Source organism: Choloepus didactylus, chromosome 23 (genome assembly GCF_015220235.1).
Source record: "Choloepus didactylus isolate mChoDid1 chromosome 23, mChoDid1.pri, whole genome shotgun sequence".
In the NCBI taxonomy this organism is placed as follows: domain Eukaryota; kingdom Metazoa; phylum Chordata; class Mammalia; order Pilosa; family Megalonychidae; genus Choloepus; species Choloepus didactylus.
The window spans coordinates 11,164,900-11,188,643 of record NC_051329.1 but is presented as its reverse complement, the minus strand read 5'-3'; the positions used below and the strand labels follow the sequence as shown (position 1 = coordinate 11,188,643).

The 23,744-nt window shown below is 35.3% G+C and overlaps 1 protein-coding gene across 6 annotated transcripts in view; it reads left to right on the top strand.

Moving 5' to 3' along the window:
* The window catches only part of ATXN2 (ataxin 2), a 198,073-nt gene that overhangs the window by 110,280 nt on the left and 64,049 nt on the right, over positions 1-23,744 (top strand). For 5 of the 6 annotated variants that reach the window (XM_037816824.1, XM_037816819.1, XM_037816821.1 and 2 more), the window contains exons 6-14: positions 8,281-8,405; positions 10,938-11,029; positions 11,522-11,719; positions 13,206-13,384; positions 15,308-15,517; positions 18,101-18,283; positions 21,102-21,299; positions 21,657-21,764; positions 23,224-23,294. In XM_037816824.1, the coding sequence (XP_037672752.1) occupies positions 8,281-8,405; positions 10,938-11,029; positions 11,522-11,719; positions 13,206-13,384; positions 15,308-15,517; positions 18,101-18,283; positions 21,102-21,299; positions 21,657-21,764; positions 23,224-23,294 (1,364 nt within the window). The remainder of the gene's footprint in view (positions 1-8,280; positions 8,406-10,937; positions 11,030-11,521; positions 11,720-13,205; positions 13,385-15,307; positions 15,518-18,100; positions 18,284-21,101; positions 21,300-21,656; positions 21,765-23,223; positions 23,295-23,744) is intronic. The other variant, XM_037816823.1, reaches the window with a different exon arrangement.

The following is a 23,744-nucleotide window of genomic DNA, read 5'->3' as shown; positions in this document are numbered from 1 at the left end:
AGGAAAGTACTATTGACTGGTGTATTTTTTAATGTAACTTCGTAATTTCTAGGTATTTAGAATAGGGCTGTGTACTACACCTGTGGAATGCATTCAGCTTGCCTGTGGTTTTGTCATTGGATCCTTGATACTTTCAGGTGTTAGCTTACAAATGGTAGATATCCCAGAATTTTAATTTGAAATCGGTCATTTGGAACAGAACACTATTCCTGTGGAAACTTAGACTCCTACGCTTTGACACTTCAATGTCTCTCATCTCCATTCAGTTTTAGCAGCCTGCTTTCATCATATTTCATCACTTGGAACCCTTTCTCATTCAAAATGCTCTCCAGGATCTACTCTGGCCATAGGACCTTTACTCCTCCACTTCTTTTGTTCTTCCTCCTGCCGGCTCAGTTACCCTTGACCCTTCTCTGACCTTCCCTTTATAGATTCCTCACTGACTGGTACTATAGTACCCCTTCTCAGTATGGCTAGGGAAATGCAGGGTTTCTAAGAAGGTCTTGCTAGATTTTCAGGAGAGTTCAGCGTATCTTTTTCACCTGATTTTCCAGCCTTACCCCTCCCCAGTCCTTTACTCCTACCTCATTTCCTTGTTAGAGCAAATAGGAAGGGTCTTTAACCTGAATTTATGCATTCACAAAGAGTTCGTGGAGAGGGTTCAGGGCTTAATGAACTTGGATGGAAACAAATTACATCTTTATTTTCGCTGATCTTTGACTTAAATTTATCATTTCTTTCCCTTATGAATGTAGGCAACTCATCACTAGTATTAGAAGTAACTGCGACTTCAGCCCCTATAGAACTCAATTAATTTCATATTGCTGTTATAATTTTTGTAGATTTCTAGAAATATTTTTATACTCATCTCTTCTTTGAAACTAAAGTACTTATTAGACCTGCTGGTAGATAACATTATTTAATGCATTATTAAAGAATCACATATATTATTGTACCACAGATTTGGTGTTTTAGATTTTGATAACTATGATTTTATTTTATGCTCTTAAAAACTTTCTGAAGTTTTTAAAAGCATAAAATAGGCTTCTCCAAAACGCCCAAGGCATCCATGCATAAAAAAAGGTTAAGAACCCCTAATCTAGAGGCTCACTGTGCCCTGCCTCTCCACAGTCCTCTTTTCTCCTTTCTGCCCTCCCCTTTTGCCTAAGGATAACCTTCCACCTGTACCATGGTATTGTCATTTTCTATCCACACATCCTGGGTCTTTCCTGTGTTTGTTATCCCCATCTTGTTTCTTTATGGTGATCTTTAATATTGTCTGTTTAATAAAACATCTGGTATAATAAATGTTTGTAGAGTAAAAATTAAAATAGAACAGTCAAGAATGAAATAAAAAGGTAATCTTTCCTTTAATCCCCAAGCCCACTTCCCTGAGGAAGCCTATGGACTTTGCATGTATGTAGTTCAGAAAAGGTTTCTGTATATTTTTAGTTCTCCTCTAGTCTGTTAGTATTGAGCTCCTTTACTTCTCCCTACTTAAGTCCTGCTTGTGTTCTTGAAGGCCTAGATTAGTTGTCACTTTTAAAACCATTGCCTTTTGTTCCTTGGACCTTTTTCTTAATTACATTGTAGCACTCATCACATTGGATTCTAAAAGATTTCCTTCATGTTTGTAACTTCCCACCCACACCCCAGAACTGCTGCAGGTAAAGGCTGCGATTGTGTCTCAGCAAATATGAATCCCCAGCTCAGCTGAATTCAGTGTAGTAGGTGCTTAGTAAATACTGAAAAATGAATGAATGATCTTAGTTTCCAGATTGGTCCCCACTGTAACTGGTGGTATACAGTGTATAGGCTGGCCCAGTGTAACCCATAATGTAACTGATAATATATGATGAGAAAATGTTTTACAAAGGTAGTTGAACAAATGCCACAGCATTAATAATTGATCAAAACAGGACAATTTAATTAAAACAAGTTTTCTTCCTTGAATTTCAGTGTTTGGGAAAATGCAGATTTAATTTAGAGATGAAGTGAGTTGACTTTAGTGGGGACATTGCTGGAAACACATTTGTGGGTTTCTGATGTTAAGTCTGATATTAGTGATTTGTTTTATCAAGTTGTATGTTTTTTTATAAATTTAACTTTATTAATTTATAGTATATAACTGACATTTATCTTATTTCACCACTATTCTGATCCGTTAAAAAAATTCTCAGACAAGTCTGAGTGATTTTTCAAAGGCAGAACTGACTGAGAGGCAAGAGAGGAAAGATTGGGGAATAGAGTAAATGCCCAGTTTCCTGGGTGTGGGGCAGCAGAATCCAACAGAGGTGACACGTTGGTTCAGACATTTCTTCCTGACTGTCACCAGGGGGCACCATTGGCTCAGAACCGCTGGGTTTCTTCCCAGAACAGATAGGGAGATTTGAGAAGCTAAATGTGGGTGTAGCATAGGTGTGCGAAGAGTTAAATGTTTAACTGTCTTCTTTCTCTAATCTGGAGACTTTTGTAAATTAGATGTTTTCAAAGCAGGGAGTGAAGCCCATGAAGAATTAAATCTTTATCATCTCATCTGATAGTCTTTATTGTTTTTTTCCTTCTATACCTATAGTTCCTTCAAAAACAGATAATACTTTTTTTCTCATTCATGTACTTTCTCTTCTTTTAATGCAATTTTACTGAGGTAAATTCACACACCATATAATCCATCCAAAGTATACAATCAGTGGCTCACAGTATCTTCATATATCTATACATTCATCACCACAGTCAAGTTTTGAACATTTTCATTACTCCAAAACAAAGAAAAAAATAAAAAAGAACACCCAAAATATCTCATATCCCTTACCCCCATCCCTTATTTTTTATATGTTTTTTGTCATCATTTTATTACTCATCTGCCCATATACTGGGTACAGGGGAGTGTCTGTCACAAGGTTTTCAGAATCACATGGTCCCACAACAAAAGCTATATAATTATACAGTCTTCATCAAGAATCAAGTCTATATTGGATTACAGTTCAACAGTTTCAGATATTTCTTTCTAACTATTCTAATACACTAGACACTAAAAAGAACTGTCTGTATAATGCGTAAGAGTGACCTCTCAAGTCTATTTGAACTCTCTTAGCCATTGAAACTTTATTTTGTTCCATTTCTTTCCCTTCTTTTGGTCAAGAAGGCATTCTCAATCCCACAATGCTAGGGCCAGGCTCATCCCCAGGAGTCATGTCCCATGTTGACAGGGCGGCTTAAACCCCTGGGAGTCATATCATAAGTAGGAAAGAGGACAGTGAGTTTATTTGCAGAGTTGGCTGAGAGAGAGAGGCCACATCTGAGCAACAAGACAGGTTGTCTGGGGGTGAATCTTAGGTATAATTATAAGTAAGCTTAGCTTCTCCTTTGAAGGAATACATTTCATAAGGACAATCCCCAAGATAGAGAGCTTGACTTATTAAATTGGGAGTCCCTAAAGCTTGTGAAAGTAATAGAAATTCTCCATGTAGGGAAGTTTAATGTTTCCACATTTCCCCCCAGTCCCTCAAGGGGATTTTGCAAATACTTTTTTATTTTCTGCCAAAAATACTCTGGACTATATCGAGGTATTACATTAACCTGAACAGAATAACAAAATTTCATTCCTTATTCTAGGTTGTAATTATGTTGTTTAAATAAACTGACAATACAGGTTAAATTAGATAGTGTGCTACAGAGAATATGAATTTTGTACCAAAAAAAAATCTCTTAAATAACAGTTATAACTCAGGAGTAGATGTGCTTGCTGTAAGTGTGTACAATCTAGGAACCTTTACAATAAGCCTTACTGAACATTCTCTACTCCTTCATCATCAGTTGCCCAATCTCTTCCCACGTTCTATCCCCTGATAACCTATGCCCTCGAATTCAGTTCTCATCATTTTCTCATTATAGTTTATATTAGTGAAGCCTTAGAAGATTTGCCCTATATTTGGAAGAACTGAAAGTAGGGACACAAATAAATATTTGCACACTCGTGTTTAAGGCAGCAGTATTCATGATTTGCAATGGATAGATGTGGCCTAAGGGTATATCTACAGGTTAACGGAGGGGCGAACTGTGGTTATACAAGTAACATAATATTGAGTGGCTGCAAGAAGGAATGAAGTTGTGAGGCATGCAACTAGGTGAATGAACCTTGAGGACGTTATGTTGAGTGAAATAAACCAGAAACGAAAGGTAACACTTTTTTAACTCTCACTTTATATCCTCTGTTGTGCTCTTAAAATGCTTGTGTTTCTCACCATAGAGGTTAGTGGAAAATTAATACAGCTCTGACTTTTGGCATTATAAAATTCTACATGCAAATTTCCACAATTGCAATTAGATTATAGCTGGTTGAGTATTCTGAACTTCACAGAAATCCTGTTTACAACATTGTGCTCTTTAATAGCCCATTACAGATTCTCAAAAGTCCAAACATGGTTGTTAATAAAACAGCATTTTCTGAATTTGTAATAGTGGATATTGGTAACCGTGTAGAACAAAATCCCAGTCTTGCTTCCTTCTAGCTAATGATACAATGTTGACTTGAAATACAGTACTTGTGGCCAGGGTGACAATGATGTTTTACAAAGCTGCTTACTGGGTTTTACCCTAGCATCCTTACACTGCAGCATCATTTTATGCTAATTCTCCATTTTTGCATGTCTTTCCCTAAACCCTTTATCATCTTTAAAGAGGGACTTTCAGTTGGGGGAAATTTTTGAATCAAGGAATATTATTCCTTATAAAATCACACTTGGGTTTTTTCCCTTTCCCCATTTATTCCTTGGAAAAAAACCATTATGCTGTGTGACAACATGTGAATAATTAATTTCTTTGTAAGGTTTGTGTTGCAAACAGAAGATTTAAGATTAGAATGTTATGTTACAAAGTATGTTACTTAATAATGACCTTATAACACAAACCAGATTGCGATCAGCCTGGTATAGCCTGGTTCATTGAAGTTTTAGAAACTTAGGTGCTTTTCCATATCAGCTCCTGTTTGAGATCCCTTTTTAAATTTTTGTTTAGAATAATGTGAATAAAAGCATATTTAAACTATCTTTCTTATACATTTTGATCTTTTCATTTGAGGACAACTTGGCCCAGCCCCCAGTCTTTCACAAGTCCTATTAAATGCACACACCCCTGCAATGAGAAAAAGTCCATTTGTATGTTTCTATAAAAATCTCTTAGCTGCTTTGAGCTTTTAATTTCTTGAATAAAAAGTGCTATCTTTAATTCTGTATTTCTATCTAAAATATTTCATTTAAGTGTATGCTTTTCAATAACTGATGTGATTAAAACATTAACAGGATTTTAAAACTAAATCCTGTTGCTTCTTGTAGAAGATAGCATGACTGGTTTGGAATTTTCCCTTAGTCTACTTCTAGTTTTGTGAGAATAAAGTAAGGAATTTCAGAATGCTAATGTAAGTTATTTGATCTTCTCTTGGAACATTTCACATTCTGGAAAATAATCAGAGGAGAATTTTTTTTTTTTAAATCAAGAGTTCTTTTAATTTTAAGGTAATGTAGATTGGGGTCAATCGGGTGAGTGTAAATAAGGCTGAGTTTTAGGACCAAGGATGACTTCCAGTTGGAAATGGGATGTTGTGAAGATATCCTTCTGATAGAACCTCTTAGAGTACTTTTTCAAAATGTGATAGTCGTCGAATGACTGCTCCATCCCGCCTCCAGCTGAGGCCTGCTGCGCTGGCGTCTCCCTTGATGTGCTCTTGGCTCTTACAGTTAAGAGCAGTGGGAGCAGTGCTGCTGGTGGAGGGGGCAGCTAAGCTCATAGGTGTGATTATGCTTTCATTTTCCAATTCATATGTGCACGTGTTAAGTGTGCGCATGCACATACACATATACACACTGTAGTTTGCAATGCCTAAATTTGCTGACCCACATCTCTTCTTTTAGCATCATTTTCATTTTGCCCATTAGGGAGATAATGACAGTAGTAGAAGCAGTGTAAAATACAAAGTCCCTCTGGAATTGTATCTTTTAAAGGAGATTTGTGTGTTTAAGCTGTTGATTCTTCCCTTCTTTCTTTTGGTGGCTGCTTGTTAGGAGCCAGTACTTCCAGCGGTGCCAGATCAACAGAAGAAAACTCCTTAGCCTTTAATAGGTGCTACCCATGGGCCCAGCCATTTAAATGCAAGTCTGTGTCTACAAAACATATCTTAATGCTGCCAATGCCAAATACACCTTTAGTTAGCTGTCCTAATTCCCAACTAGAGAAAATGTTCTTTGCTGGACCCAGCTACAAGATCATTCCTGTCCGCTGAACGTACTGTTGCCATGTTGCTTTCCCAAGCAAGTGCTTCTTAATAACAGCAGTACAGCATGAGAGGACAAGAATGAGTAAGAAAACATTCATATTCAGAAGTCCAGGTATACTGCCACCTGAACCTTCTGAGGACAGGTAAACTGTAACAGAGTTGAAATGGGGAATATAGTTTTTTTTGACAGAATGGGCCACTTAGAATGACTTCGGTTACTAATGGCAAGAGTATGTTAGGATACTCGTGGGACATGAGTCCAAGCGATGAGCCAAGACCCGGCATTGTGGGATTAAAAAAACCTTTTGGACCAAAAGGGGGAAGAGAAATGGAACAAAATAATGTTTCAGTGTCTGAGAGCTGTTAAATGAGTTGAGAGGTCATTCTGGAGGTTATTCTTATGTGTTACATAGATATCCCATTTTAGTTTTTAGTGTATTGGAATAGCTAGACTGAAATACCTGAAACTGTTGAACTACAACCCAGTAGCCTTGATTCTTAAAGATGACTGTATAGCTATGTAGCTTACACTGTGTGATTGTGAAAACCTTGTGGCTCACACTCCCTTTATCCAGTGTATGGACAGATGAGTAGAAAAATGAGGACAAAAAGTAAATGTATAGTAGAGGGGTTGGGGAGATGGGCTGTTTGCATGTTCTTTTTTAGTTGTGTTTTTATTATTATTTTTTTTTGGAGTAATAAAAATGTTCAAAAATCAGTTCTGATGAATGCACAACTATATGATGGTACTGAGAACAACTGATTGTACACTGTGGATGATTGTAGGGTATGTGAATATACCTCAGTAAAACTGATTTTAAAAACTAAAAAAAAAAAAAAGAGCCGGGACAGTTACACCAACATCAGATAAAACAGACTTAAAGTAAAAAACTGTTACAAGGACAAATAAGGATGCTATATAATGATAAAAGGGTCAAATACTCATGAAGATACAACAGTTATAAACATGGATGAACATAAGATCAGAGCCAAAAAAAATATGAAGCGAGCACTGACAAATAGGAAGGAAGAAAAACAGTTCGGTATTGATATTAAGAGACTTTAATATGCCATTTTCAATAATGGATAGAGTATCTAGACAGAAGATGAATAAGGAAATAGAGGATTTCAGCGATACTATAAACTAACCAGACCTAAGAGTATGTAACACTTCACCCAACAACAGTGGAATACACATTCTTTTTAAGTACTCATGGATTACTGTTTAGGACAGAATGCGTACTAGGTTACAGAACAAGTCCCAGCAAATTTAAAATCTTATGCAACCACAATTAAATGAAAGTAAAATCAATAATAGTGAGAACTGAAAAATTAACCAATACGTGAAAATTAAACAACACACTCTTAAAAAACCAGTGGATCAAAGAACTTACAAATGAAATTAGGAAATACCTTCAGATGAATGAAAATGACAACATAACAAAACATTCAGGATGTAACCACGGCAGTGATGAAATGGGACTTTATACCCATGAAATCTTAAAAAAAAAAAAAAAAAGTTAGAGTACTGACCCTTGCATATAGAAATTGATATGAAAAGTTGAACAGCCTGTGCACTTTTGGCTACAGGTACAATGAAGGTATGTTTGATCAGTGGGTCCATTAAATAAGAGTTACTGATTTAGATTAATTTATAAGCATTTCCTGGATCACCTCTGAATTTCACAAAGTAATTATTTTTAGTATAATTTAATGAGTTAAGGTGTTGAGTACATTAGAACTTGTTTCATCTGGCTACCAATTATACAAGAACAAAATACCTTTACTGTTAACTTAATTCCGTAAATGGCATTAGAAGATTTTTTGAGAGATACGGTATTAGCAGTGGTACACATCTGAAAGCATACGATTAATGAATGTTATTCTTACTATCTCAGAAATTCACTTTTAATACTTTTCTTTAGCATACTTTTTTGATAATTCATGTGTGTATTAGTGCAGCCAATTGTCTGGTTGTGTTATCTTTCAATCAAATCCATCATTTACAGATGCTTTTACTGACTCTGCTATCAGTGCTAAAGTGAATGGTGAACACAAAGAGAAAGACCTGGAGCCATGGGATGCAGGTGAACTCACTACCAGCGAGGAACTGGAGGCCTTGGAAAATGACGTAGTGAGTAAAATCTTTGTAATTGGTATCAGGTTCTGTGGTCAATAAGGTGTGCATATGACATCCGATCACTTGATTTTAATTAAAGTATTTTTGTTGTTCCTGTGAATATTTTTTAAGTAGAGATTTTGTTATGTAAATAGAGACTATTTCCCAGGCAATAAATTAAGAAAAATGTTTGTTATTTTACTTGTAATGGTTAATTGGAAATGTTATCTATTCTCCTGGATGCTCATGAATTATTTCTTTGTGATTAAAATAAACCATAGTAAGCAACTTAGAAATTTAAACTGAAAACTGTGGGAAGCTTTAGAAATGCCAGCATATTTGCATTGAATGCTCTGCAGAGTAAGGCAGCCTAAGGAAAATGGTTTCTTTAATTGTCTGTTGACTACCTAGAAATGAGGTCAAAGTAGGACATTATAGGCTTCTTGATTGAGGAAGAGGTACTTATTAAGGTATTATATAGTAAGATTGTATTAGAATTAAAGGAATAAGTCAGTTTCTTGTTCTTAAAATTTGCATAAATCTTCACAAAAATCTGGTATTTCTAAAATAATACTTCTTGTTGCCTATTATTTTTACTTTTCCCATAATATATCATCTGTAAATCAAATGTTTAATAAAGACTGTATTTAGAATTATATGAGCTATGTTTCTATAACAGAGATATAAAGCAAAGTCTCTTGCCAAAAATGAGTGTTCATGCAGCATAATTTGAATGGATCTTCCATTGAGGATAACATCTATGCTTGATGTTTACATCTGTGCTTGATGTTTACAGCTTGCCCAGTTGTAAAACTGTACGTAGATAGGCAGCATGTTATTAATTTTCAAACTTTAAAGACTTGTGTATAATTTAATCCAGTGGTTTCTCAACTCTGTACCACCTTACCAGCGGAGAGAATATGGAGATACAGGCATTCCTTTCACACTGGGATTGAGTTTGATAATGCTCTGGAGAGCATTCTGGCAATATTTATCAAAATTTAAAATGCACATACACTTTGGTCCAGCAGTTCTACCTTTTAAGAATTTATTTTAGCCATAATATATTCATAAGACATGTATGCAATGCCCATCCATAGGATATGGATTAAATAGATTGATGTACCTCCATTTGTTCAAAATACTACATATTCACCAGAAAGAGTGGTATTCTGATAGGGAAAGAAATCCAAAATATATTAAAAGAAAAAGTTACAGAGCAACAAATTTTTAATTTCAAAAAAAAAATGATTAAAGCTTATTATATTCTTACATATTCATAGAGGATGTTTGGAATTATTCCTAAAAAGCTGATGATGGTGGTGGTGTATGACACTGGGACTGGGACACTTTTACTTTTTACTGGATGTCTTTCTCTGCAGTTTGAATTTTTTACATATATTAAGTAATTTTAAAGCATCCATAGATAATTATGATTTCCTGCCCAAATGTTTTAGGGCTATGTAATGGCTTTAGTGGTATAATTGTATTGTAGTCTTGCCTGGAGTCTAGCACAGGAGGACCCAAAGTTGAAGGGCAGAACTTAGAGAGTTAGAGTTAAAGTTGCCATCACCATTTTTTGGATGATGCTGTGTCCTCTTTTTTGAGATGGATAATGGATATATGCTGTATTTTGCACCTTCCTACCAGTCAGTCTTTAAAGGGGGAGCTGAAACATTAGTGAGATAACTGATTAACCAGACATTAATATTCACCGATGATGGCTCTTCCACCCTATACCCCTGATTGGTGGATTCTAATAGATTGAAGAATACAGCCTAGCTTCTGATTGAGAGTGGTAGTGTCCTGTAGTTCTCTCACAGAATTGTAGAGTTATTTACTCTGAAGTTATGGATTAGGACACTGATGAAGGCCCAGAATTGCTGTAGCTGAGGTCCTATGATAGTGGCAAAACCAGTTCTGAAACCTACCTCTTAAAAAATAAAATAAAACGAAAATCTACCTCTTGTGACTTCATCCAGTGATTGCTTTTTACTGTCTTAAGCTGCCCTTGTCTTTGAGCATTTCCAGCAGGAAGGAGAGGGTAGCAGGGATGTAGTGCCATGGTGTCCTTCCCACCCTGAAGTAGTGAACACTGGTGAAAGCTTTGGTTTCCCAAACTCTTCTTCCCTCAAGATACCAGAACTATTTCTGGCCGTCAAAAAGCACCTCTTCTCCCACACAGATGGAGATTATCAGTGATCTCAAAAAGGCTTTCAGGTAAATAATGGGTCTCTACCCTACAGAAAGGTGACTGTTACAGAATGGGGGGAAGGAGAGAGCCCTGTTCTGAAGGTTTGTATGTTGTGATTATTTTGTGAAGTAACTCAAATGTTCTGTACTTTTACTGGTAGCCGATCAAAAACTTGTAGGGACGGATATATAGATGAAAAGTTTTTCCTTAAAACTTTTTAAGGAAATTTTTAATTTACTATGTTTTGTTAGTATAGTATTCTAGATATTGTTGGTGTAATTATTGATATGTGACTGAATTAAAGAAGACAAATACTTTGTCATTTTGAAAAAATGAGCTTCATTTTCTTCTAGTCTAATGGATGGGATCCCAATGATATGTTTCGGTATAATGAAGAAAATTATGGTGTAGTGTCTACATATGATAGCAGTTTATCTTCATATACGTAAGTTTTTATTTAAAGTTTTTATTTTAGTGTATTTGTGTTTTTCACCAACATAAATTATGATGTTAAATAAAAGTTTCTGTTGATTTAATGTTAAACAATTATGTAAAAGAATTATTCTGTTACTACCCTGGCTGATAAATTCCCATTAAAACAGGGAATAAATGTAGTTTCCCTATACTTTAATTTTATGCTCTATGTAAATTTTGGTTTGGTTTTGTTTTTAAGTTGTGAAAATCTAAATTTGCACAGGTGGACGTTGTGTGTGGATGGCCAATCTAACCAGTTTTTGAAAATGCTATACAGTTCTAGGGAAAGAGTAACAGAAGACAAAAATGCAAATCTTGATGATAAATAAAATGTATACCTTAACTCTTACAGTTTTACCAGTATCCCAAACTCTACACCTTTTTAATACTTGATTGTGACAGAGATACAAACTAACTATGTCTTTAAAATAGTCACTTTGTTTTACTTTTTCTCGTGTTTCAGGGTGCCCTTAGAAAGGGATAACTCAGAAGAATTTTTAAAAAGGGAAGCAAGGGCAAACCAGTTGGCAGAAGAAATTGAATCAAGTGCCCAGTACAAAGCCCGGGTAGCCCTGGAAAATGATGATAGGAGCGAGGAAGAAAAATACACAGCAGTTCAGAGAAATTCCACTGAACGGGAGGGGCACAGCATAAACACTAGGTACTTAAAGGAAATCAATCATGATGCAGTATTTTGGATATACAACTCAAAGTCTGTGTGAGAAGGTGTATTATTATTATTATATTTCATCTTCCTTTATCAGTTGCTTAGGTAGAGAATGCTAATGGAATTGGTGTAAGATTCTGTTAGAGAAAAGATTATGATAATCTCAAAAAAATATTTTTTGAGAGTCATCTCTGTAGGGCCAAGTTTTGAATTACAGTGATGAACAAACCAATGCTTTGACAAGCTTATAGTTAAAGAATAATGATTAGGTGGGGAGGGGGGCGTATAAAAGAATAACAGTACAATATGATTTGCTAGGTTGGAGGTGTGTTCAAATTATTAGGAACATCTAGAGCAAGGAGGAGCTAGCGTAATTCATGGGGTTAGGGAAAGCTTCACAGAGAAGGTGACATTCTATGATAGGATGACAGGGCTCTCTGCCTTCAGAGAGGAGTAGGAGTACAGGGGAGGAGTTCTTCACATGATGAAAGATACGCAAAAGCCTGGCCACGAGGAAGAATCTGCCCAGCTCAGGAACAGGCTACTTTTGTTTTACATACCTGGAATACAGAATGCATGTTGGAGGTGCAGTCAGTGGTGGCAGATGGTGATAGGAACTGAGTTAGTGAAAACAGATTGGTTCAGGCAAGGGATGACTTTGCATGTGAACAGATGCTAAGGCCCTGGGGACCAGCTGACCCATGGAAACCAGCTAGTCTATTGAAATGGTTCGAATCTGAAAACTGGGTAACAAAATAGACCAAGGGTGGTGATAGAGAGGTAAGAAGAACTGGAGATGTTCCTGAGGTTTCTCTGATAACTAAGAAGATTGATGAGTATACTGATAATGGAGATAGGAAACATGGAGCAAGTTTGAAGGGAGAGATGATGAGTCCATTTGTACAATATATTGCCTTTGAGGGGCTTGTGGGTCTTTCATTCATTTATTCATAAACGTGTGTTGAGAAATCCTGCTTCATGCCCCATCGAGTAAGATATACATTCTGTCTTTCAAGGATCTCATAGTTTAGGATCTGGTGATTTGAATTAAAGTGTCTAATAGAGATGTTGAGACTGTGGGCCTGTTGGTACAGATTTGAGATTCACCAGCATTGCTGGTCTTGATGCCATGAGAAAACAAAGAACAGCCAGTGCAAGAACAGGAGATCTCAGAAAAGATAAAATTGAGAAAGCCAAGGAAGGAAAAAGTTTCAAGGAGATCGTGATTAATAGAATCAGCCATAGAGAGAGACCAAGTACGATTAGAATGAATATATATCTGTTCAAGTTTGTGCTTAGGAGAATCTGAGGGAAGGGAAAGGCCAGAAGCTAGAAATCATGGTAAGATGGAAAAATAGGGGTGACTGGGAATGAGGCAGTTTGGTTTAGTACTTAACCATCCACCTCAATTTCTTTTAGATATGTTTCATTGGCCTGGTATCACTAGTAGGAGATGATTTAAAGGATTTCTCATTTTCAGGGAAAATAAATATATTCCTCCTGGACAAAGAAACAGAGAAGTCATATCCTGGGGAAGTGGGAGACAGAATTCACCGCGTATGGGTCAGTCTGGATCGGGCCCCATACCATCAAGATCCACCTCTCACACTTCAGATTTCAACCCTAATTCTGGTTCAGACCAAAGAGTAGTTAATGGAGGCAAGTATTTTAACCAAATCTGTCAATCATAAATATATAATTATCTAAATACTTAAAACAGTTTACATAAGTGATATGAGTGTGTACACCTTTAACAATTTTTGTGGAGTAGTTTCCATTTCAAAATTATTTCATATTTTCTTCTATGGATATCAGCAAAATGTTTTATATCATTGGCATGTACAGACTTTAGTATAATAAAATTCTCATATACTAAGATAAAAATAAATTTAACCCAAAGACATGCACTTGAACAAGAAACACTCTACCTGTAAAGAAATTGGAAACTTTGGGTAGGATCTCAATTGTGAAAATACTGCATAATAAAATTATTTAGACATAGTTTATATGAAAAGTCCTAAGTGGTGTCAAGCACTCAGTGGTTAATGTGGATTCATTTTCAGTAAATGTTTACTTATCTATTTATATGTTTACTTATCTATTTATATTCTACCTAATTCAAGAGAGGATTTGAAATAGCTTGCAAAATAAAACCTGATCAAGAGTCATGTGATGGAGAAGAGAGAAATGTGCTTACAAAACAGAAAAATAAGTCCTAGTCTAAGGGTAGATACTGCAACTTAAGTAAAAGAAGTTTATGTCTTTAGTAGAGAGACATTTTTTCTTCTACCTCTAAATTTGAGGTTAAGTACAGCTCATAGATTGTGTTAGGAATACTGGTCAGCATTACTGTGGGTGGTATGGAAGTAAGGTAGTTAATAATAGCAGAGATAGGTTACTAACTTATGGAAATGAGTGGGCATTCAATTTTAGTTTAAATTTGTAAAGTTTAATAAAAATAGAGGACACTGAGTTTCCAATTTCATTTGGGTTTTTGTTTTGTTTTGGGGTTTTTTGTGTTTTTTTTGGTTGTTTGTTTGTTTGTTTTGTTTTGAGGCTTTTCTCCAGAATTCCTCTCCAAATGAACACTCTTGAGTATTTTCTATATTTAATATTTGGGGGTGAAATTTCTTTGCTCACTGAGTAAAGAATTTTAGTTGTTCATGAACAGAATTTTCAAAGTAAAAAACCCAAAGGGGGCTGGGAAGTGTATGATACTCAAGTGTGTAGAGAATCGAATGGAGAGGAGACCTGGACAATTCCTAAGATTAAGGTAAGTAATAATGTAATTTTAGATATTAACTGTATTCTGACCTGTCAGAATTCTAATCCAGCAGTTTGATTAATTTGGTGATGACTGCTCTATAGTTGCGTTATTTATTAAGGAGTCTTTTAGATAAGTGTTTAACTGCATAAATTATTGAGAGGGTCTCTTTTTTTTTCCCAATTTATTAAGATTAAGATAATGGTTTTTAAAAAGCTGTTGAATATTACCCTTTGTCACTCCTGTGACTCTTGTAAATAGTGGAAATAATGGTGTATTTGTACTTAAAGGGGACGTGCTTAATGATATTTCAAACTTACATTCAGTATAAACTAGATGAAGATCACAGATGATTCTAAGGAACCAGCATTTTAATTTGACTAGAAGAGCTGCTGCTTATTTTCATTATATTTCAAAAGTTAAAAATAATATAGTAAATCTTATTCCTCAGTTTTGTGATATATTGTGTGAAATTATCTTGTGTGAAATTATGTTCTCCTTTTAACAATAAGTTACTGAGAAACAGAGAAGCAGTATTAATTAGGCAAAGTCTTAACTGTCTTCTTCAGTAGTAATGTAGATCCTAATTAACCCTTTGGGAACGTGTATTCATTTAATTTATTTTAAGGAGGTTAAAGTAAAATGTGAATTTATGTCAGTTAAGTTCATGTTAAAACTTGTCACAATCAAATAGCTGTCCTCAAAGGGTTAAAATGTACAAGAAATCATTTTTGTCATTTTACTTTTTTTCTGTTTACTTTTTCCCTCATTTTTTTCTTTAGTTTTTATACTTTCCTTCATATCATTTGTTCTGTCAGGTGTTCCCTGGCCATCGCCTTGCCCATCTCCTTCCTCTCGCCCACCTTCTCGCTACCAGTCAGGTCCCAACTCTCTTCCACCTCGGGCAGCCACCCCTACACGGCCGCCCTCCAGGCCCCCCTCGCGGCCATCCAGACCCCCGTCTCACCCCTCTGCTCATGGTTCTCCAGCTCCTGTCTCTACTATGCCTAAACGCATGTCTTCAGAAGGTACAATACCACAATTTGTTCATGTTTTTGTTTGTCTTTGTTTAACTCCTATGTGAGTTTATAATTACAAAATAGTTTCCTCTTCATTATTTAATAACCTATAATTTCTGTGTTTTAACTATAGTTGATTAAAACTATTTCTATTAACCTTTTGTTCATTAAAGAGAAATTTAATAAATGCTGTGTGCACTGTCACTGAATTGTAAGAAAGACAGTTGATCTCAGCTTGGAAATGATGCTCCTTTACGGTCCCAGAGAAGTCTGCCCCAGGGCCTTTTCCTTCCAGTTTTACCGTATACACAGCAGTTAATGGTAAACGAGTGAACTTTCTTCACCCAGTCTTGGACTTAATGTAGAACCTGCCATTGTATAGATCCTTGGCCAAGGCACCCATGAACCTGCCTGCTGGCCCCTAGCAGGATTGGTGATGGAGGGAGCCGTTTTGAGAAGGACAGCCCCTGTAGCTGCTGTGTGCGTGTATTTCCTCTTAGATTACAATACAGACTTGGTTTTCAGACATGTTGGAGGAATTTGAAAATTAGCTTCGTAAATAGTGTGTAGTGAAAGGCTATTTTAATCTGGGAGAGTCCTTTATCAAAGATAAGTTGATTTAAAAATGTGAATCGAATCTTCAGGGTTGTTTTTTTCCTCATCAAAATAAGAAATAAAATTCTGTAATTCTTATTTAATTTTTGATGCCGAATTCACCGTTGCTGCATATCATAAAGTGAATGTGTTGTAGAAAGGTCACATTCTGATTTAAAAACAGTGTAGTAATTAAAAACCTGTTTTCAGAGTGTTAATGTACTTTTGAAACTAGTTCAGTGTATTTGTGCTAAAAATTTAATCTGATTTGTTCATTAAAATTGCAGTTAATATGACTTACATTGGGAATAATGAAGTTTTCTGACAGAAACTGTTTTCCTGGAGAAAACTGTGTTGGCTGCTTTTAAATAAATTATTATTGTCAGGGCAGCGAGAGGTTACATGATCTTGATTGACGCTTCTAGTCATGACCACCAGGTTTCACTTATTTTCAAGGTGACTTCCTTACTCAAAAAATGCCTAATGGTAGCCACTAAATAGAAAGTTAAGTTCTGTTGAAATATTTGTTGTGATCCATTGTTTGACTATATCATGAGACTTATATTAGATAAGGCATGACTCATTAATGAGTTCAGATATTTTTACTACATTAAGATGTAGGTGTTCCTCAACTATACACATGGAAATATATCTTCTGCATTATTCGGGGATGTTGAGTTTCAATTTTTCTTTTTAACTAATTTGAATTAAAACTTATTTTGTCATTATGTAGTTAGTTGACACTGGGAAGCATTTCTGAAATTTGGCCTTCAAAATTAAAACTACTAAATATAGGGTTTTGTTTTTTAATATAGGAGAGTATGTTTGGTGTGTGTAAGTATGTATTTCACCAAAAAGAATGAAATTTTTTAAGTTAAAGTTTTATTTCATGGAGTTATGCCAAGACTGTCTTGATCTTTTTCTGTTAAGGAATGTAAAAAAATGTAAATGAAAATACTCAATTCTTAAATTATTCTTTGATATAAATCATATCTCCTATTTAATAATATGCTTTTTAAGATCATGTCCTTGATTAACTTCCTACTAGGGGTGTATGTTAATTTGATGTTCTGAAGAGTTTGGCAGTGGGGTACAAGTGAGGAGCCTTGGCTTTGACACTTAAAAATGCATTTTGCTGCACGTCAGCATTGTCAGGTTTCTGTGGTGAGAGATATTCTGTCCATTCTTTCCACTTGATGGCTTTGTTTAGTGCTCTATAGGCTTCTTCAGAAATAGAAATCACTAAGGGGGTGGCGGAATTAATGATGTACAATTTTGAGAATTCATATAGTACAAATTTCCTCTCTGGATGTCAGTTATTCTGGTCTTACATGTCGCACATTAACAGTACAATTTTTAGCTAACAGCCTGTTAAGTCTAAGAAACTGCTTACAAATGAGGGCTGTTTTGAGCCAAGGGTTGTAAAAGTGATTATCATGGCAGAAGAGATAGAAATTTAAGAAAGGTATATACATGTATTTCAATAATACAAGAATGTATAGGAGTTAATTAACAATTTTTTGTTAAATGATTTTTTTTTCCAATTTTAGAATTAATATATTACAGGAAGCTAAAAGTATATGGTAAAGTAAAAATTATTCCATTACGTAGCCATAATTTGTATTAACATTGTATGTTTCATTATTTTTACATTTCTGCAGATGATGGCTATAGACTAAACAAATTGCTAAAATTCTTTGAGTTATGACATCTACTGTTTTTTTTCTCACCACCAACTTAATCCCTCCCTTTATCTAAAAATAAACAGAAATACAATGAAATTTGTTTATAAAACTTTGTGATATTCTACAAAATAATTCTGAAAGAGTTGGTATGGCCAAAAATACATATGGCTTTTTTTTCTTCTTCTTCTTTCTTTACCTTTGTAGAGAAACTAGAGAGAGAGAGAGAAAGGGAGAGAGAGTGTGTTTATTTAGCAGAAAAGTAGTACTGGTGGACATTGTGACATTCATATGATGTTCATTGTTCCTTTCTTAGGACCTCCAAGGATGTCCCCAAAGGCCCAGCGACATCCTCGAAACCACAGAGTTTCTGCTGGGAGGGGTTCCATTTCTAGTGGCCTAGAATTTGTATCCCACAACCCGCCAAATGAAGCAACTACTACCCCAGTGGCAAGGACCAGTCCTGCAGGGGGAACATGGTCATCAGTGGTCAGTGGGGGTAGGTAACACTTGACTTAGGGCATAAAGACAGTGTTCATTTTTTATTTCTATTAGATGTAAAAAGGACTGAGATCAAGTTCTGTTTGAAGAATTGCAAGTATATTTAATGCTGTCTTTGCCAGTTAGTACAACTAAGAGAATCTCCTATATGTTTAAAATGGTAGTATAACCAGGATTGAGAAAACCTACATTTTATTCTGGGCTCTGCCACTTATTCTCCATGTGTTAGAAAAAATTATGCGGTCATTCTGAATTTCAGTTTTCTCAATCAGTAAAATAATTCTGCCTGGTCTACTTTATGGGTTGTAATGAAATTCGTATAAAGGTAATAAATATGAATATACTATATAGTTTTATAAAGTGCCCTTCAAATATAAAGCAAATATAGTATGTAATACTATTTGGAAGGATCTAATTCCTGTTTTTTTAGCAACTTTTTTCATTGATTCATTCCACAAATATTTATTCTGGGCTCACAGTGCAGTGTGTTTCTCTACCATCTGTCTATGACATTAGTTTCCAACTATACTTCCTTTGTGAGGAATATCGAGCTCAAATTAGGGGTCCAAGTTTTATCTGTGATTAGTCTAAAGAATATGCTGACAGTCAGCAGCTGTAAAAGTATAAAAAATATACTTTGATTATACAATTAGGCTGACTGCTTTTGCTACTATGTCAGTCATATTTCTTAATACTTTGTTCCTGTGATAACTGTGGTAAGCAAGAAGACACAGTGATTGCTTTTTCAGTCTTAATTTATCTCATTCAGCCCATGGAACCCTTAAAAAGAAAAGTCTTTAAGCTTAAACATTAAAGGTCTGTTTTTATTTGATATACAGTCTACTGTGACGTGTAATTGTATTATAGTTTTCTTAGTACTTTCCATTTTCTTCTTTGGTTTTCAATTACATAAAAATTGACTAGAAAACAAATTTTTTTTAAAAAAATTTATTGTCTTAGCTATACTGTTAATCATTTGACATTACTCATATAATTTGGGAATGGATTTTGAGAGTAACAACATGAATATAGAAATGATAGAGTAAAAATTCAGAGATACATCCAGAATAGTGATATAGGTTTGATGTTTATACTAATTGGGAAAAAATGGCAATTACTGAGTAATAGTTTCCCTCCATAGCCCTTGCATAAGACTTTAAAAAAGAACAAAAGTGAAGCAAATTGAACCATTTTCTTGACACCTTTGAATTGGAGCTCTGCAAATTTATAATGGAATATGAAACCTGGTAGATACTCATTATGAAGTATGAAACGTTGTTTGAATTATCTTCCCCTTTTGGCTAAATTGGATCCCTGATTTCTTTAGTTACTGCATAGTAGATCTTGGCATTGCAAAGTATAGCAAATAGGATGGCTATAAGCTGCTTTAAAGATGATTTAGTCTATCATTTAGGAGAGGAAGGAATAAGCCTACTTATTAGGGACTCCCTTACTTTTTTTTTTTTTTTTTTATTTTTTTAATTTTTTTTTGAGATTGTTCAGATACCATATAGTTATCCAAAGATCCAAAGTGTACAATCACTTGCCCCTGGGTACTCTCATACAGCTGTGCATCCATCACACTTAATTTTTGTTCATTTTTAGAAACTTTTCATTACTCCAGACAAGAAATAAAGTGAAAGATGAAAAAAAAAAAAAAAAAAGAAAAGGAAACTCTAATCCTCCCCTGTCCCTAACCAACCCCCCTCAATTGTTGACTCATAGTATTGATATAGTACATTTGTTACTGTTTATGAAAAAATGTTGAAATACTACTAACTGTAGTATATAGTTTGTAATAGGTATATAGTTCTTCCCTACATGCCCCTCTATTATTAACTTCTAATTGTATTGTCATACATTTGTTCTGGTTCATGGAAGCGATTTCTAGTATTTGTACAGTTGATCATGGACATTGCCCACCATAGGATTCAGTTTTATACATTCCCATCTTTTGACCTCCAGCTTTCCTTCTGGTGACATATATGACTCTGAGCTTCCCCTTTCCACTTCATTCACACACCATTCGGCACTGTTAGTTATTCTCACATCTTGCTACCAACACCCCTGTTCATTTCCAAACATTTAAGTTCATCCTAATTGAACATTCTGCTCATACTAAGCAACCACTCCCCATTCTTAAGCCTCGTCCTATATCTTGGTACCTTATATTTCATGTCTATGAGTTTACATGTTATAATTTACATATAATTTACATATTATAATTAGTTCCTATCAGTGAGACCCTGCAATAATTGTCCTAATGTGTCTGGCTTATTTAACTCAGTATATTGCCCTCGAGGTTTTGTCATCAACCCATTTTTTTTTAATATGGTTTTGTTCACTCACCATACATTCCATCCCAAGTAAATAATTGATGGTTTTCTGCATGGTCATACATTTATGTATTCACCACCTTCACCATCATTTTTAAAAAGAACCATTCAGTCCTACTTTTTAGTAGAAAATGATGCTATCTTGATCTTGAAAGTAGCATTTATCCTGCCTTAGGAATAGTTTCCAACTTCCTTCAAAATACTGCATTTTACGTGTGAAACTATTCATGCCTTCGGATTTATACTTTTAGTCAGGAGGGAAAACCACAGTTGTATTAAGTATTAGTGATTGGTGTCATTCTTGAAATATTTGTGTTCTAATGATAGTTACCACCACTATTTTTTTAACTTTGGAAAAGAAAACAGTGGTAGGATAAAGAGAAATTGGGGTAAGGCGTGGAGGGTACTTCATTAGAGTACTCTTTGAGGGAGTGATATGTGAGCTGAGAATGTAACAGATCATTTTCCCCTTTATTTTAGTTCCAAGGTTATCCCCTAAAACTCACAGACCCAGATCTCCCAGACAGAACAGTATTGGAAATTCTCCTAGTGGGCCAGTTCTTGCTTCTCCCCAACCTGGCATTATTCCAAATGAAGCTGTTGCCATGCCTGTTCCAGCTGCATCTCCTACGCCTGCTAGTCCTGCATCCAACAGAGCTGTTACCCCGTCTATTGAGGGTATGTAAGAAAGGGCTTCCAGATTCCTGTTGTTCTTTGTGGAGTTGGATGGTGGAGATTTTACATTATATGAAGAATGCTATGTTTTATTCATAGATATATATTTGAGTGCACATTTGAAGTTTTATATCAGTGAAATTAGTTGTTTAGTATCATTAATTTCATGAATATTACTCTTCAATGTCAGTTGTTACCAGTTATTAACATTTCTTGGTGATAAGTATCAGTGTCAGTAAAATTATTGGTATTTCATATGTCTGCAAAGGAGAAAACATAGAAAACCAAAATCATTGAATGTTTTCCCTTTTCACTTTTTTAACTCCTAACTTTGAATTTTTTTAAAAAATTATTTTCTAGCAAAAGATTCCAGGCTTCAAGATCAGAGGCAGCACTCTCCTGCAGGGAATAAAGAAAATGTGAAGCCCAGTGAGACATCACCTAGCTTTTCAAAAGCCGAAAATAAAGGTAGGATTTTGAAAAAGCTTTAAATATAACTGTAGAAATGGGAAGTAGTATGTCTTAATCTTTTTTTTTTTTAAGAGGAAAATAGGGTTTATTTATGCCAGTGGGAGGATGGGGGGGGGCATGCTTTCCCAAATCAGCCTCCTCAAAGTGTTCCTTCAATTGATTTTTTTTAATTCATTTTTATTGCGATATATTCACATGCCATGTAGTCGTCATACAAAGCGTACATTCAGTTGTTCACAGTATCATTATATAGTTGTACGTTCATCATCACAATTAATTTTTGAACATTTTCATTACCACATACACAAAAATAATAATAAAAATTAAAGTGAAAAAGAACAATTAAAGTAAAAAAGAACACTGGGTACCTTTTTTTTTTTTTTTTGCCCCCATTTTTCTACTCTTCCATCCATACACTGGACAAAGGGGAGTGTGGTCCTTATGGCTTTCCCAATCACATTGTCACCCCTCATAAGCTACATTTTTATACAGTTGTCTTCAAGATTCATGGGTTCTGGATTGTAGTTTGATAGTTTCAGGTATTTACTGCTAGCTACTCCAATTTATTAGAACCTAAAGAGGGTTGTCTATATTGTGCGTAAGAGTGCCCATCAGAGTGACCTCTCGGCTCCTTTTGGAATCTCTCTGTCACTGAAGTTTATTTCATTTCCTTTCATATCCCCCTTTTGTTCAAGAAGATGTTCTCCATCCCATGATGCTAGGTCTAGATTCCTCCCCAGGAGTCATATTCCACGTTGCCAGAGAGATTTACTCCCCTGGGTGTCAGATCCCACTATTGGGGAGGGCAGTGATTTTACCTGCCAAGTTGGCTTAGCTAGAGAGAGAGAGGGCTACATCTGAGCAACAAAGAGGCATTCGGGAGGAGGCTCTTAGGCTCAATTATAGGCTGGCCTAGCCTCTCCTTTGCAGCCACGGTCTTACCAAGGGCAAGTCCCATGGTAGAGGGCTCAGCCCATCAAACCACCAGTCCCCTATGTCTTTGAGCACACCAGCAACCATTAAGGTGGGGAAGCCCAATACCCCTGCATTATCCACCAGCTCCTCAAAGGGGCTCTGCATATTTTTTTCTTTTTTTCTTTTTTTTTAAATTAACTATTTAAAAAAGAAATAACAATAAAAAAACATTTCATACAAACCAAAAAAGGGAGTAAAAAAAAGACAACTAACCTAAAATAACTACTTTACTTCCAACATGTTCCTACTCTACCCCAAGAAAATAACCTAATATAGCAACATTTCTGTGAACTTGTCTAATCTTATGCCTGGTATTGTGGATATTTAAATGTTTGACAAATGCCAAAATCATAATTAGTATATCGAAATGAACGTTTTGTTAATAGACTTTATTTCCATTTCTAACTTCCTACACTAAAAGAATCTTTAAGTTAAAGGAGGTTGGAAATAAATCTGCATCTGATAGTTCTTAATTTTATAGGTATATCACCAATTGTTTCTGAACATAGAAAACAGATTGATGACTTAAAGAAATTCAAGAATGATTTTAGGGTAAGTACTACATTGGATTAATCAATTAGAATTTTAAGAAATATTAAACGTTAAGGATGGCAAGTGGAAGATATACTAGACCGTAGTGTTCTAAGGTACTTGTGCAGATTGACACTCTATGCTACAAGTATATTATTTGTGGTAGAAACGTTTCTATAATAACCATTTCTCCATTCGGTAGGCTTTGCTGATGGCTATTTCCTGCTTTTGCACAGTATTTACTAAATATACTGTAGATATCAAGATAGGTTTTGAAACCAATTCAAGAAGCCATCCTGAAACTTAGCTTACGAGGAGGGGGAGGGAATGATTCTCATCTTTTTAAAAAGTGGCTGAATCAAGAGATGAATGTTAAGGTATTTTGTACATACAAATGATATAAAGAAAAATGAATGAATGCCCATACCCACTACCCAGCTAAATAAGTCAAGCATTCCAACAGTTAAAGTC